We start from the raw sequence: 17,209 nt of genomic DNA, 5'->3' as shown, positions 1-17,209 counted from the left end.
TATAGAGAAAAGTTTCAATAAATCAATGGTTTTCAAGTTTAAAGTCAGAAAAGCATCATTATAAATTCTCTCCGCAAAGAGATGAAGAAAGTTTCATCTTTGCTGATGCATACATAATGATTTCTTTTGCATACATAATGATTTCTTTTCCAAGAAAAAAATCTATGGAAAAATTGATAAAACCAAATAGATTCTTTCAATAGTTTTTTCCTTTACATTCCAAAAGTTTAAAGGAAAAACATATCTGAAAAAATCCTTCTAATAAAGAGTCTTGCATGACTAGAATGAAACAATATAGAAAATACATGTACTAAATTCATACAATTAAAGTACTCAATACACATGGTCTCCTTTTATAAAAAGGATAAAACGAACCTCCAAAACGGCAACAATGTGTGTCTCATATTACTAAAGACAAAAAAGGCCACAGCTAGTTTCCTACCCTTGGTAATGATAGGGATACTTATATTTCAATTAACAAATAACCTTTTACGCATATGGTATAACTCTATCCCAAAATGGGAAACTTGAACATCAAATACAAAGATTAAAATGATTCAATAAATTGCTTGTTTAGTTTTTAAATCATAATTGAATTAATTGACTTGATAAACATCCTACACCAATTTTCTCCAAAGATTCAAAAAATGGATTCCAAATTAATGAAACAGGACAGTCTGTGTGATTTTCCCCATCATTTGAATGGAACCTTAAGACTGGCTCACGCCATTGAGGACCTTGCCAGCGACAGGAGAGTCATGGACAATCTCAGCGTGAATTACAATGCCAGAATAAACATGGCAAGTAGACGGATAAAACTTCCTACTGGAGAAAGCTTGCGATTCCAGCAGCTGAACCAGAATTTGAAGAACTATATTGAACACATACAGGAATGTCAAGGTCGCGAGATGATTGACAGGTGGATGAGGAAATGTTACGAGTCGAGAGACCTTGACAGAAGAAAGTGAAGGACAGAGGGGTTCATATGGCGACATCTGCACTGACTTTTATCAACAAAAGCCTTAAACTATTTGTAATACCCAAATATAATCATAAATGGTAACAATATTGAATTATATTGAATTTCAAATTATCATGGAAGAAATACAAGTATTTGTAGTAATGTGTTATCATTAAATTACATTTCAAAAGACTAGAAACGGATTCTGTGTAACAGACATTTAAATTTTATATTTGATGACTTCTAAAAATAACTTGAACAGATTTAATAAACCATTCAGTATAATGTAAACTTTAATGTTTTCAAAAAAATTTAATGTTACACAATCATTTCTAATTAAAACACATTGCTTTTTTGTGGATTTGCAAGCTAATGAAGCGCCTACACATAAATTCAGTTTTGAGGACAATAAAAATGTCCTTGAGAAATCCCATTTATATTCAAACATAATGGAAAAATGTCCTTGATAATATGAACAATAACTTTAAAGATAAACTTTTTTTATCAGCATAAATTCCACTTGATAAAAATAATTGCACTTCTACAAAACAACCCTAACTAACAAGTTTTAATCAGCTGAAATGACTTTGCGAAAATTACTTCACAGCTGAATTTTATGAAATCAATATTGAACAAAAGAATTTTCTTTGAGGCAATGCTTACATTCTGATGATAAAAAGCATTTTGTTGGCCTTAGATCATGGTTAAAAAAATGCATGCAAAATAAGGTGATTGATTTTCAAACTAATGAAGGGAAAGTTAGCTTCATTTATGAAAGCTGAGGAATACTTGAGTCCCTAGCTACCAGTAAAGACAGCTGACATGTGCAAACCACTGTGCATGCACACTATTATTTCCTAAGCAGTGGGTAAATATTTACTTAACCATAGATGCTATGTCTTCTCTTTCATTTGTCCATTATGTCATAATAATGGAACGCATAAAGAGTTATGTGTACGCTGACAAGACCAACAGATGAACAGAGTACTCATGAGTAGGAAAACACTTCATAGTGAAATGAACTAAAAAAAGACAGACAAAAAAATAGAATTGTCTGTGTAAATATTTCTTTTTAAAATCTATAAAGGAAAAGCCAAAGAACAGAGAGCCCATTTGTTTGAGATATCTTTTTTGTCAACTTTGTTTTTAATGCATTTACATATTTAGGCAATATTTGCATGGAGAATTAATGGTGAAAAGTAACAATGTGCTCACTTAGCAATTTTTTTGCTGAAATAGAGTTGGTTATAATCTCGACAATAAAGAATCCCCCAAAATGTCAAAAAAATCTCCTGACTTTGGCTCCAAAGTTAGCAGCTATGATGATAGGTGTCCCATTAAGGATAATCAGGACTCTTAGAGGCACAGCAAAGACCTTTGGATATATGCACAAGTACCGGTACTACACATTCATCCTGCTGGCAGGATAATTGGAGGATTTTTATTTTTCGTAACTTTTCCTTCTTTGATTTGAAAAACAAAATCTGGGTAAAAGTTAATTTTCCTCTTTCATCTAAATGCCATTTTTGATATTTGAATACCTGACGAAGGTTTTGAAGAAATATAATTTCAAAGCATATTGCACTTGAGTTGATAGCTTAAGTGTAAGTAATAATGAGAAAAATATATGTGAATGATAAAAAATCATCTTGATCTTCGATTGCAAATACTTCTTGGAAGATAACCCCAAAATTATTAGATTCCATAAACTATTAAAAAACTTTCAAAGCATGTCACATAAGAATTTAAATTCCTTTGAGGACTTCCAAAAATCTGCAATATTGTGCATATAAATCTGATACAATGCCATACAGTGACATGAATATGTGTGAATTACCTCATTTTGAAACCTTCAGCATTGAAGAGTTCCAAATATGTACAAAGAGGACATTCAGGGAGCTACCAGGCTTATCAACAAAGATGTGCAAAACCCAATTCCTTTTATCTCTTCAATAAGCCCCTGACAACACTAATAAACTCATCTTTCTTCATTGAGCTATCAGTAAAAGCTTGTGTCAATAGACAACCAATAGAAAATGTGACAGCTCCAACGATGTTTTTATCAACTAGTAAATACTGAGACAAAATCAGGTTTTAATATCAAATACCCAAGTGTCATTCCAATATTTTGAACAGTGTAACAGTGACAACCACCTGCCGATTTACTTAAAACAGTGTCACATTTTACTTTTGATATGTGAAATATGTTGAAAGAGAAATAAATGTATTAATTTGATGCCGGTGTCAATATTAGCTGAAGAGTGGGTCAACAAACCTATTAAAATACTAATTAAGATATTTTGCAAAAGAGTATAAATGATACTTTTGTAAACACACACAGTATACACTACAAATTGTACAATATGGCATGCCTATTATGTTAAAATTTCATCATTTTGCTTCTTTGTTATGGATGAAATGGACAGTAATTGTCAGAAAAGCAAAACTGTTACAATTTCAGCAATGAGTAGTTGCAAAGCATTAAAGAAAGCATAAAACTTGATGGTTAAAACTTTAAAAAGTTGGAAAGATTGATATACAATGAATTAATTAACCTGCATTAAATTCAAATACATAAAATTTTTGTCTAAATATTTTGTAGATACACATGTATTTTAAAAGGGATCACACTTCCTGGAAAGCCATTTTTGAACTTGTTCTTTTCAACTTTTCTGAAAAGGACTAGTATGTGAATATGAAAGATGTGAACCCAAGAAAGGAAGTGTAAAATTTTCTTGTTTACTGCAGTAAGTTTTCAGTTTCATATATTGTCCTTAATCAACCCTCAAGCACTTTTGAGAAATCTAAAAAAAAGGAAATATTTAAAAGATGTGAAAATCTTGAGCAAATATTGTCATATAATATACCGGTAATGTTAAACAAATAAAAATATTCTCATGTTGAGTGAACTTTTTCAGTTCAAAATTTTAAAATTATACATGCACCTTAATACACAAGAGTTTTACTTGAAAGAGTAATGTTTTACAAGTAACTTTGGTCCTATAGTACTTCACCACATATTCCCTTTCATAATACTAATTGTGGCCCCAACCTATATAGAGGTCAAAATTGGAACAATTTAGAATCTACACTACCCCAAGAAGTTTACATATAAATTTTAGCTTTTTTGGCCCATTTTTTCTGGGCCCTATGTTCTTGAGAAAAATCAAAGATTTTTACTGATTATTCCAATACATTTCAGTGTCAAAAATTTGATTACTTATTGTGGCCTCACCCTAGCCCAAGGGGTCATGATTTAAAAAATTTAAAATCTACAATGCCCCAGGAAACTTCCACACAAGTTTCAACTTTTTTGGCCCAGTGGTTTTTGGGAAGTAGATATCTAGATTTTTATTTTTTTAAGCTTGATAGTTCTTGAGAAGAAGTTAAAAATATGAAAAGTTTACAGTTTAAGTTGATAATTTAACATAAAACCTTAAGAGTACATCAATGAATGACTTTGTTAAATACATTGTGTAAAGAGCCAAAAATAAATAATAGAAAATTAAATCATTCTTTGAGAAAAACAAACATAATCTTTTAGATATTGAGAAACCCCAAAGAAACTTCTAATTGACAACACTAGTGTGAGTCACATACTTCTCACAAAATGGCCACAAAAACAAATTCTTTATGAAGAACTATTATAGCAAACCCAAATTTCAAATTGTACCATCATATCTATTAAAAAGAGGCCCACTGGCCATATATTGCTCTCTTAATCCATTTTGGTTAGGATTGATTGATAGTTGTTGTACTTCTCAATCAAGAATTTTTCATTCACATAAAGATGTCTTTTAGCTTTATATGAAGTTTTCGATTTTCAAAGATGTCAATAATTGTTCACTAATTTATAATTGTATCCATTCAGAAGATGGCTTGACCCTTAAATTCATTTGAATAAAAATTATTTTCTTTACAAGGATTCTTTGTGGCAAGTTTGTATGAAATTAAATCATTAATCTCTCTTCATAAGACCTCTGTTGATATGAATAGTTTACTGGTACATGTAAATGAAAATTAATAAATGAGCATTAAATACTATAGCTTACTGAAAACTTATCCAAATCCAACTCTAACTTGCTGAAAAAAAGTCAATCACGGACTTTTGCATGAGGAATAGCAACTAGAAGCTCATAGAGTATGAAGAGTTATTCTTCCTGTCTTGATTAGAAATTCTAAAACCCAAACAGTAAGTACTCCAATAATGAACAGATCAATACCATTTAGAAATCATTTGATTTGACTTTTCATAGCATCTGAAACTGAATAACAACAGTGATTAAATTTACTGAACAAGGTCTAAGTGCATGGCTGCTCAGTCACTAAACTAACAACAGGTCTATCAACCTGTTTCATTACACGTATCTGCACAGATGGCACCAGTGGTAGTAGTAGGGTATATTGTAAGTTGTTTTAATTCCATGGTGTTAAAATTTCAAGATTTCTCAAAAAGTACCAATTGCAATAGTTTTAATTTCACAATGCAATGAATGAATTTAAATTTTGTATAAGCATTTAAATGTTTTTAAAACTATTAATAGCATTCATGACAGATTTAATTTTGTGGAAAAATGATAAAAATCATGAACATAGTGAAATTAAAACCATTGTGATTATTTGCCAATCTACAGTATTACAACACATTGCACACATAACATACCTGCCCTAACATTTGTACAGGTGATACTAATATCATGAGTTGGTAGGAACATGTGGGGTCTGTATACACTTTAAGTTCCACATCCTTACTGTTATCTATGCTACCACTCTGTAGCTTCAGTGGAAGATACCCAGTCTCACTTAATCTGAAAACAAATTGGATTTTAATTTGATTTTTAGATTCAAAAAGTCTTTTAAAATGAATATTATTGGTAGATATAAAAAAAATCCTTCCATTAATTTTGTAAGTATATACCCCTCTAGCAAACATGTCTCTTCAATGTCAATTTTGCACAAAAGCTAAAAAAAAATCCATTCTGATTGGCACATTATATTTGTTAATTTTTTCCTTTTTGTTGCTTACTTGTTAAATGAGATAGTGTCTTCATTACTGCCTGGGACATGGAGTTTCATCATATAACCATCATGTAAATCTAAGATCAAATACAAATGTTAACACAATAAAATAAAAAATTTAATAAAACAACTCATACATAAAAAAAAATCAAAAACCCATAGAAGAAAGGAATGTATACTTTCATTTTCAGGTGGAAATTCTTTAAAGAAATGAATAATAACTACAAAACACACACAACAAATCTATTTTCAAACTAAAATGCTGATAGATACATGAGGTAATTCAAACCTGGTTTAGCTGAGGAACATTTTCTTGGCTCAAGTTTCACAGTAAAGGCCTTGAGAGTCAGATCCATATTAAGAAGGTGAAGGTCATAGAAAAGGGTGTCATTGAAGAGGGTGAGGATCCCGGTCCCCTGGGTCACGCTCTCAGGGTAGGTCATCAGCATGTCCATAAAACCAGGCATTCGATAACTCAGGTGTCTGTCGTCTCTACGATAAATGTCTCCCATCACCTCTACCTGGGGTTAAAGGTCAAGGTTAGAAGAGTGTCATTTCAGAGTTTTTATACTTTTATTTTCTTAAATCAAACCATAATTTTGAGTTTGCCATTCATTCAATTTACAGACTACAGAAGAAACGGGGAAATACAATTGCTGCATGATTAACATGTATTTCCAGCTCTTGTAAATTAAGATTATATCTAATAAAATTATAAGTTAAACACAAGAATCTGAAAGCTGATTTAAAAGAGTCTGTACTGTATGATTTGTATTTAGATTATTTAAACTAAATGTAGATTCTTCAAATCATAAATCAACATCCAGTAGTGTTTCACATGAATTCAAAATGGGAAAATGTTTTGTTAAAACTAGCTGACTCCCCATGTCTAGAAGTAAGAACTTTCATGTACTTAAATCTAAACTATAAAATAAAGCTTTCACCTAATTTTAGTCTTTTATGTTGGTACATGTACTAAGAAATTACATTTTAAAGGGCCCTTCTACATTTTTCTTGAAAGAGGATGTGACTTCTTGCTAGAAAACAATCTTAAACATCCTTCACCAGAGGATCAATGATTGAAATTGTTCACAGATAAAGATCAATATACAGACAGGCGTCAGACACCCTGGCCTTCAATTAGGAAAGCTCAGGTGAGCCTTTGCCTCAGATAAGGCTGATAAGCTATAAAAAGATTTACCTTTTCATGTGTCCTTGGGACTATAATAACAAGGTGGGTCATTGACTTGTGTTTCTTTAAGTTGATATGTATAACCTGAAAATAGCACAGAATAATGTAATGAAGTATTAAAATATTATAGTCTACGTTTGTTATAAAAGTGAAGTCTCCCAAGCAAATAAACTACTTGGATATCATGTACTGTTTAAAAAATTGATACAAAGAATTTAATTCAAAGTTGTAGGAAAAGGAGTATACATGTCGAATTATAATTTTGTATGTTGTCACACACACCAAAAATTACAAAAGTAAATAACTATACATGTACGAGGGGTTATCAAAAAGTTCGTGGACTAGCGCCATAAAATTAAAACCGCTATAGGTACATCAATGAATTTTAAAATATCTTGTTAGCATCATCTTTTCCATCTGAAGAATAAACAATAAATCATAAATTTCATTTTTTAATTAATTAGTTATGTTTTTGTAAGCAATGGTATGTCCAGGTGGCGCAACCTCGAACACAACGTTTTTGCGACCTACGTGTAACTGAGAAAAACTGGTTTGATATGAACATATGGCATCCAAAAATCAGGTTGATTCAGGTATGTGTTTGGACACAATTGCTACATAAAATATGAAATTTTTACCTCATTCTGGAAGTTATATGAAATTTTATCGAAAATTTAACAAGGAGTGTCCAAACAAACAAGGCCTTGAAAATGACGTTAAAAGGGGGAGGGGTGTCCTTTTCCAACATTCTGTATAAAGTTTTGTCCCTGAAAAAACTGGTATAGACCTAAGAAATGTTTAAACTGGCTACGGAGAAATAATATGCATCCAGATTACTTGTCTTGTAATGTCAAAATAGATTTAGAGAGCTAAGAGATGCACAGCTAATGTCGATTTTTAGTCAAGGTGTGAAAAATCAATCACCTCAAAAAATGACTGATTATTTGTTGTAGATATGGAAATCCCAAAAGTAAAATATACTGGCACAATCAAGTGAGGATCTCTCTCACTGCATAAATCCATTTGGAATATTATTAATATTTATTGAAAGTTGCCGTTCAATATAAAGACAATATAAAGACATATAAACAAGGCGGGATTAAGTCCTTACTCAGCTCCAGACAATCTCAGCAAAATAAGTGTATGAGCTAGGTAGAAAACATTGAAAACAATGACGTTGTCGGACGTCATGAAACTAAACGGCGACAGCGCCGGGTGATCATATAATGTCGTTTCTATTTTTTGATAATTTGAAAAATATTGAACGTATAAAGCTAAAATTTTTAACATTTCTTTATTTTTTGTTGTTTTATGTCCCATATAAATTTTGAAAGCACAGACTACATGGTACTAATTTTATAGCCTCAGTCCACGAACTTTTTGATAACCCCTCGTATGTACCTTTTACATGTAATTACATATAACAAGTATTTCCAATTGAACTTATATGCATGTACCTTTCTTCCTGAGTCACTTGGTGGAATGGCTTCTCCATTTTTTGATAAATTCTTACATTTTTTGCTACAATAGATAAAAGAAATCCGATAATTTTGATTGTTACAATACAACATGGAAAATTCAGGTATAACTTAATCTTGCTTTTCTCTGCTGCACTCCATTTTTCCTTAAAAAAAAATCTTTCTATGCTTAGTCTCTAAATTATGTAACAGGGAAACAAGGCCTGACAGAATGATGGGAAATACATGTATATACAAACCATCTGCCATCTCCAGTTTCACTCTTGCAGACACAAATCCAATCACTTGCATCCTAAAACCAAAAAATAAAATGAAGTAATATTGTTTTTGTTGCAATGTTCATAATGTCACTGAAATGTAATAATAATTTCTTGTTTTAAGATTTTTTATCGTATCTCCCCTCCCAATTAATTTTGCTGGTTCAATAGCACAAACTTTACTTACAATGTCTGACACTGCTACAAAAGTGTCCTCCCTTTCTCTGACAATGGGAACAGATATATAGGTCGGATCTTTCACCTGGAAAATATCAAAAATTTGTCATCCAATCATGTTTGAAAAAATTATAAAGTAGATGACTACAAGGCACAAGCTTCATTTTCAAAGAACCTGAGGACAAGATATATATCTCCGTTTTTTTTTCTTTCTCAATTCCATTGAGTTCCAGATGATGAGGTTTGACTGAACGTGTTTTGATAATACCAATTCTTATTTTATCCAAAAATGATTACTTCCATTACCACATATGTCAAAGTTTTGGACAGTGATCATTTAAAGCTGAAAGTGCTATTTGTAGTTTAAACAAGAGGCCCAGGGGCCACAGCGCTCACCTGAGCACATCCGGCTTGAATTTATCCCCCCCCTCCAGGCGTTCATCGTTTGAACAAATTAGAATCTACACTACCTGAGGATGATTCCATATAAATATCACTAATCATAGCTTTGAAGTACTTGAAAAGAAGATTTTAAAAAGTTTCCCTATATATCCCTATGTAAAACTTGGGTCGGCCATTTTGGCCCCACCCTAGCCCCGGGGGTCATGATTTGAAGAAACTTGAATCTACACTACCTGAGGATGATTCCACATGAGTTTCATCTTTCCTGGCCCAGTGGTTCTCGAGAAGAAGATTTTTAAAGATTTTTCCTATATATTCCTATGTAAAACAAGGGTCGACCATTTTGGCCCACCCTTGCCCCGGTGGTCATGATTTGAACAAACTTGAATCTACACTACCTGAGGATGATTCCACATGAGTTTCATCTTTCCTGGCCCAGTGGTTCTCGAGAAGAAGATTTTTAAAGTTTTTTCTAATATATTCCTATGTAAAACAAGGGTCGGCCATTTTGGCCCCACCTTTGCCCCGGGGGTCATGATTTGAACAAACTTGCATCTACACTACCTGAGGATGATTCCACATGAGTTTCATCTTTCCTGGCCCAGTGGTTCTCGAGAAGAAGATTTTAAAAGATTTTTCCTATATATTCCTATGTAAAACTTGGGTCGGCCATTTTGGCCCCACCCTTGCCTCAGGGGTCATGATTTGAACAAACTTGCATCTACACTACCTGAGGATGATTCCACATGAGTTTCATCTTTCCTGGCCTAGTGATTCTGGAGAAGAAGATTTTTAAAGATTTTTCCTATATATTCCTATGTAAAACTTGGGTCGGCCATTTTGGCCCCACCCTTGCCTCAGGGGTCATGATTTGAACAAACTTGCATCTACACTACCTGAGGATGATTCCACATGAGTTTCATCTTTCCTGGCCCAGTGGTTCTCGAGAAGAAGATTTTTAAAGATTTTTCCTATATATTCCTATGTAAAACAAGGGTCGGCCATTTTGGCCCCACCCTTGCCCCGGGGGTCATGATTTGAACAAACTTGAATCTACACTACCTGAGGATGATTCCATATGAGTTTCATCTTTCCTGGCCCAGTGGTTCTCGAGAAGAAGATTTTTAAAGATTTTTCTAATATATTCCTATGTAAAACTTGGGTCGGCCATTTTGGCCCCACCTTTGCCCCGGGGGTCATGATTTGAACAAAATTGAATCTACACTACCTGAGGATGATTCCACATGAGTTTCATCTTTCCTGGCCCAGTGGTTCTCGAGAAGAAGATTTTAAAAGATTTTTCCTATATATTCCTATGTAAAACTTGGGTCGGCCATTTTGGCCCCACCCTTGCCTCAGGGGTCATGATTTGAATAAACTTGAATCTACACTACCTGAGGATGATTCCACATGAGTTTCATCTTTCCTGGCCCAGTGGTTCTGGAGAAGAAGATTTTTAAAGATTTTTCCTATATTCCTATGTAAAACTTGGGTCGGCCATTTTGGCCCCACCCTTGCCCCGGGGGTCATGATATGAACAAACTTGAATCTACACTACCTGAGGATGCTTCCACATGAGTTTCATCTTTCCTGGCCCAGCAGTTCTGGAGAAGAAGATTTTTTTAAAATGCCATTAATTTTTAACAAATTCATGATTATCTCCCCTTGGAAAAGGGCCCGGCCCTTCATTTGAACAAACTTGAATCCCCTTCACCCAAGGATACTCTGTGCCAAGTTTGGTTGAAATTGGCCCAGTGGTTCTTGAGAAGAAGATGAAAATGTGAAAAGTTTACAACGACGACAACAACAACAACGACAACGACAACGACGACGGACAAATTTTGATCAGAAAAGCTCACTTGAGCCTTCGGCTCAGGTGAGCTAAAAAGGGGGCAACGTACATTGTTTCTCTTTATTAAAATATATATATATATATTCTTTCGATTTACCTTGTCCCTTGCAAATTCCCAAGTGAGATCATTCTCCATCATCCATGTGGCTGTAGGATCTAACGTGATTTCCTTTGTCCAGGTCCTTGTGTATCTTTTGGCTCCAGAGTGGGACAGGAAGTAATGACGAAAGACGTCCATTCTACGATCTGCTTCTGTAGAAATCTGGAAAACAAACATTTAGCTACATATCAAAATTAGTCTTATTTTCAATTTTACCTTTTTTTTAAGAATAAAAAGAAGTATTCAAACCTGATTGGTAGATGTATCCACAATATCAAATATTGCTCTCACTGTTGCCATGACAACTTCCTTACACCTATATCAAAGATGAACAACAAAGTCTGACAAAATTCCTAACATAGAAAAATTATAATGAAGAGAAGCACACCATTTAATGCTCCATGATTTTTTAAATAAAAAGAAATGAGAACTAACCATACAGCACAAAGATGATCCGTGGAGACCCAAGCCTTTGGCATGGAAATGGTCTACAATATTCATGTACATACATATCATATAATATATACATGTATTTCAGGTATGTAGCAATGTAATGAAAATACTGTAAAAAACATCTGAAAAAGAAAGTTTTATTTTCCATTAATTACTTACTGATGAGCTGATCCCTCTTGATGGATCAATGATCTGAAATAAATACAAGACCTGTTATAAAAGACTATTCCTCTGCTTACCCTAGTTAATGTATCTTACAAATTTCATACAAGTAATCACTGTAACAAAAAGTTTGTTCACAAAAGCAAAATATTTTTAACAAAGATTATTAGCACTAAGCGATATAAAAACCCTTTATCTTAGTGCAGGAATAGTCACACAGACAAAGAGTCAATTACTAATGTAAAGCAGGGCATCTAAACACTAAATAATAACAATGGTAAAACATTCAGAAAATGGCCCACACCAATAAATAAAAACCTTGTCCTACCCCCTTGAGTGAGCTGAGTCCATTGCGGACCTGGTAATCTCTGTGGCCACCGCCGGTGGAGACCACCGTCACATGACTTAGATTGGTGGCACCATACTCCCTCCAGTAGCTGTTGACTCTCCTGTAGAAACTGGCCATATAGGAGTCTACAGACAACACTGTCAACCAAAACAATTGGTTAGTCAAGAAAAAATGTCAGATTTTATCAAATTAAACATTGAGGGCTGTCACGAAAAACATTGTCTCTGAAAATGCCTACAATTAATACCTTACGAGGGTTGATCCAAAAGTTCGTGGAATTTCTTCATATTTCATTTATTTTTCAGTGAAATTGGTTGAAAATTACAAATGAAAATATAGACACTTGATGAATATTTTAAATTAAAAAACATTTTAAATATCTTTGATCGTAACTTTATGGCAGTTGCCATAGAAACGGTTGTTTGGAAAGGCGGGGGAGACATTGACGCGTTTATTATCATTTAAATTCTTAATTCGTGAAATAAGAATTAAACCGCCCTATGTGGTATATAAAAGGAAAATTATGTCATTATTACGATTGCTTGATATTTTTTAAACCTTTGTGTGAGAGTTTTACTGATTTTACTGGATATTTAGTTTATAAGTTGATGATTTATTGCTCATCTTTAAGTTGTTAGTTAACGTCAAAATTTGGTCAAGTCACGCGTATTGTGAAAATCCCGGGATCACTCGATCTTAAACGCGTATATTATAGACATAGGCTTGGGAAAAATGCATTTAGTTACTGGTTTTCCAATGGCATAAGAAATTTAAGAAAAATAGAACTTCCATGGACGTTGATAAAAAGTATGGTCGCTTTTTAGAGGCTCTGTTTAAGTACGTATCCCCCTAGACAAATTTAAAGCGTTAATGGACGTTGTCGGCTGCCGTTCTGATCTTGACATTGCTACTGAAATTGGAACATCATATGAAAAGATGGGTAGTATTTTGAAATATGAGTAAAAAATGAAGATAAGTAAGATAAGTTGGTGCGAGAGGATACCCAGGCTTTTCTTGAGAAAAAAAAATGGAGAAAAAGACAGCATTTTGTAGAATTACGTATTATAATTGGACATTTGGGCGAAATGCTTCTATAACGTGACGTGACATATCTAACTTGACGTTACGTCGAAGTCTCCCCCGGGTTTCCCAACTATCCATTTTTAGAAAGCTCGTGTGACCTTATTGGTGATTGGAAAGTGATGAAATTTTCCAATACTGTTGCATTATGACTCTATATTATGAAAATGCCTGTTGATTGATTTCATCAAATCACGATAAAATTTTAGAAAGAAATTCCACGAACTTTTGGATCAACCCTCGTATTTTTATTTTCTTCAAATATCAAATTGGGAAATAGATTATAGATTGTTACACTGTTCTGAACCCAAATTTTCTATTTACATGTGGAAATGATTGAATTTTTGTACATGTGTGAATTTAGCTTACGGTAGTGGAAGCAGCCTATGATCTATTACAATATTATTAAGGCAGTGTATCATATGTAACACTTACTCTCTTTTCAATTTTAAAAGTATTAAGTCCAAAATGGGTATGAATATACCTGGAATTTGATGAGGGGTGGACTGCGTGATAATGGTGTTGACAAGTTTGTGATCAAAGTCAGGTAAAGTAAACAAAGCTCTGGCAATCATTCCTCCCTGTGAAATAAAACAGTCATGTATACTTACTATTACTTAGGCCATATAAAATTGAAATCTTGGTTCTCAGGCCCGCGCGCATCCGTTTTGAGGTAGCCGCATTGCCGATTTTATTGTATTTTTGATAAAATAAAAAGTTGGTGTAGCGGAGACCAATCCGGGAAAAAAAAATCCGACCTCATTTGTTTCGTAGTTTAGTATTCAAATATCACTTCCGGTATCCATTTACAATGAGATTTTGGCTACTTCGTTTGAAAATACATTCGAGGACATTACCTACGATGTTTACACGCTGTTAAGCAATGGATAAAGCAGAAATTTTGACCAGAAATGGAAAGTATATCTGTGATTAAAAAAATTATCTGTATGTTAAAGAAAATTCGGAAATTAAAATTAAAAAAAATACTTCCCTCATCTATTTTATTGCCAATAAAATGAAAAATAAAACGCCGCCCTCCCGCATCTGTTTTGGAGAAAATTGGCCTGAGAACCAGGGAATTAAATTTAGATAGCCTTAGTAGTCTGAAAGCACTTTAAGGGAGATAACTCAGAAAAAGCTTGCAATATAGAAATTGTTCCATGTATTTTTGTGAAATTATAATATTACAGAACTGTTAATTTCTTTATAATTCTATATTGTGCAAAACAAAACTTACCATAGAATGACCAACCAATAAAACTGTGGACGGTTTGTTCTCAGCATTCTTGTACAGTCTCAGGATTTTCTTTATACAAGTGTGAACAAACTCTGTCAAAGCAATAAATTAATTTCTCAGACTTCATAAAATGAAAAATATTTAATCTATTTTAAGGAAAGTTTTATACCATTTAATTAAGAAAACAAATTAATGGACCATGATGGTTCAAATGTATCGAGAAAAATCACAGATTAAAGAATCTGTCATCATCTTTATACATATGTGACACAGCATGATATTAATACACATGTGGTTTTGTAAAGTTGTCAACAAATTTTTTTAACATGAAAAGATATAGAGTTGTAATAGCTACCATTCATCATACTTGCATGCATATAATACCTGTTTGATCTTGAAGTACACCACCAAAGAGCGCAGTTAAATCCTAAAACATTTAACAAAGAATGCAATGAATTAAATTTTCCTACAAAATTATGATTATTTTCATGAATAAAGATAATTAATATAACAGTTTTATTTTCAATGAATTTGGTTTTATGACATTCTTTTATGCTTTTATTGAGATTTCTGGATTAAAGCTAGGAGAAATAAGGATAATCTCCTACCTCATTAAAATCTACTGTGAAATAGTTGAAGAAGAAGTATGTTCTCTTGTCCATGGCTCTTCTGAGGGACACAGATGCTAGAGAACGGGCTATAAGTAAACAAAAAAATTAATGCAAGATATTCTGCCTTTAATTAAAATTGCATGTTATTATAATTATGAAAATTTCAAGTTATTTTTTTTATGCTTTTTTTACAAGCTAAATAGAAATATTGCTCCTTATGATAAACAATTTCTCTCCAATATGAATTGGATGATAAAATAATCTTTCTTGCTGAATGAAAAATTTACAACAGTTTTCTTAAAATTAATATGAATACACTCAACCTTACTTAGGGCATCTTTCTTGCTGAATGAAAAATTGATATTAATGAATTTCTAAAAATTAATATGATGATACTAGGGCTGCCACGATTAACCGAAATATCGGTTAACTGCGATTCACAATCTTTCGGTTCGATTCGGTTCGTTTTTCCGGGATTTCGATTCGATTCAGGTTTGATTTTTTCATACTAACATCTGCTGTTGTTAAGCGCATTCTGATTGGTTAATCTGAAGAAATGATGGCAAATCATTATAAAGTAAACAAAAACACGAAAATGGCGGCGAAGAAGTCGACGGAGGACTACTCATAGTACTCCCAAGTTGCATTTTCGACAGAAAGACAGCACAGAGGATAAGTGGATTCACTAAAAGGCAACACCCGTCAGCCACGTAATTCTGAATTTAGAGGAACCGACACCATGCTGCGAATGTCCTTATTTCTTTTTAATATTGACATCGTTTTGAAAGTGAAATTAATTATTGACATTCTTGTTATGACAGTAATGTGTTTAAGTGGTTTGGTATCGTATTGGTGAATAAAAAAAAATAAATCACAGCAGAGATCTAACCGTTCCTATTGTGGCAAATAGCCCTTGTATGCAAAACACCAATACTTTTATGTTGAGCATAATATGCAATCATAATTTTTCATTGGTTTTGTTTGAAAGATTTGTTTGCATGTTTCATCTTTTAAAACCAATGACCAGTATTTTTAATACTTTGTATTTCGGACATTTGATTCTTGGGTCATACTTTGTAATTAGAACATTAAGTATTTTCTTTGTTTTCTTGGCTTTACATTCCAATTTATCTTAATAAATCCTATAAAAGTATGAATTATTTATAACTATTTATTATTTATTAGAATATCTTAAGATCATGATGATAAAACATTACAGATTTTAAACAAAAAAGAGAAAAAGTTCTATTTCTTATAATCGAATCGAAATTATTCGAAAATCAAGGTTTTTGTTTGAACCGAATCGATTCGAAAATTTTCTGATTCATGGCAGCCCTATATGATACTCAACCTTGCTTATGGCTGCCTGAGTTTCCAGGTATAAATAAAACTGGAATGCCTTGAAAATTCATCTTCCTGGAATTAAAGAAATTGCACTCATCACACTTCTTTTATCTTAAACTATCACTAACTTATTTTCTCAAATTAAAATCTTCAAGAATTTCATATCACAATATTCTGCTACTCACTCCAGGTTTCTGGCATAAACTCTACAAAAGAAACAGAAAAAATATAACTAAAGAGTCCAGGATTGGATTATATATGCACAACCGCCTAGTGTTTCAAATTTTACCTCACAAACAGGAGAATCACTGAATAGTATTTTATATTCATCATGTTTAAAGCGACTTCTTAAAAATAGAAAAAAGGACACTTACCCTTCACCATATACATACAAGTTGTATCGAGGAAACTTTTCTTTAATAGGCTTGCTTAGGGGAATCTCCTGAAAAACAAATATAAACATTATCCTGATAATAAAAACGAAGTTTCAATTGTTTTAAAAATAGTTTTTTCGGTGGTAGTTTCTTAAATTTAT

The 17,209-nt window shown here is 32.8% G+C and overlaps 1 protein-coding gene across 1 annotated transcript in view; it reads right to left on the bottom strand.

Annotated features, from left to right (window-relative positions):
* LOC134277619 (GPI inositol-deacylase-like) overlaps positions 1-17,209 on the bottom strand; it is a 33,194-nt gene that overhangs the window by 15,251 nt on the left and 734 nt on the right. Inside the window, 19 exon segments of the mRNA XM_062759951.1 lie at positions 5,625-5,769; positions 5,988-6,057; positions 6,270-6,501; positions 7,182-7,256; positions 8,630-8,693; positions 8,890-8,942; positions 9,095-9,169; positions 11,436-11,600; positions 11,688-11,754; positions 11,874-11,926; positions 12,051-12,083; positions 12,382-12,539; positions 13,967-14,063; positions 14,720-14,811; positions 15,104-15,146; positions 15,328-15,416; positions 16,682-16,746; positions 16,860-16,880; positions 17,049-17,116. Coding sequence (XP_062615935.1) covers positions 5,625-5,769; positions 5,988-6,057; positions 6,270-6,501; positions 7,182-7,256; positions 8,630-8,693; positions 8,890-8,942; positions 9,095-9,169; positions 11,436-11,600; positions 11,688-11,754; positions 11,874-11,926; positions 12,051-12,083; positions 12,382-12,539; positions 13,967-14,063; positions 14,720-14,811; positions 15,104-15,146; positions 15,328-15,416; positions 16,682-16,746; positions 16,860-16,880; positions 17,049-17,116 — 1,665 coding nt within the window.

The sequence above is a fragment of the Saccostrea cucullata genome, unplaced genomic scaffold, assembly GCF_032062105.1.
Source record: "Saccostrea cucullata isolate Sc308-1 unplaced genomic scaffold, CSIRO_AGI_Scuc_v1 ctg92, whole genome shotgun sequence".
In the NCBI taxonomy this organism is placed as follows: domain Eukaryota; kingdom Metazoa; phylum Mollusca; class Bivalvia; order Ostreida; family Ostreidae; genus Saccostrea; species Saccostrea cuccullata.
Note: the sequence above shows the minus strand (reverse complement) of the source record. Positions and strands in the feature narration are given on the sequence as shown.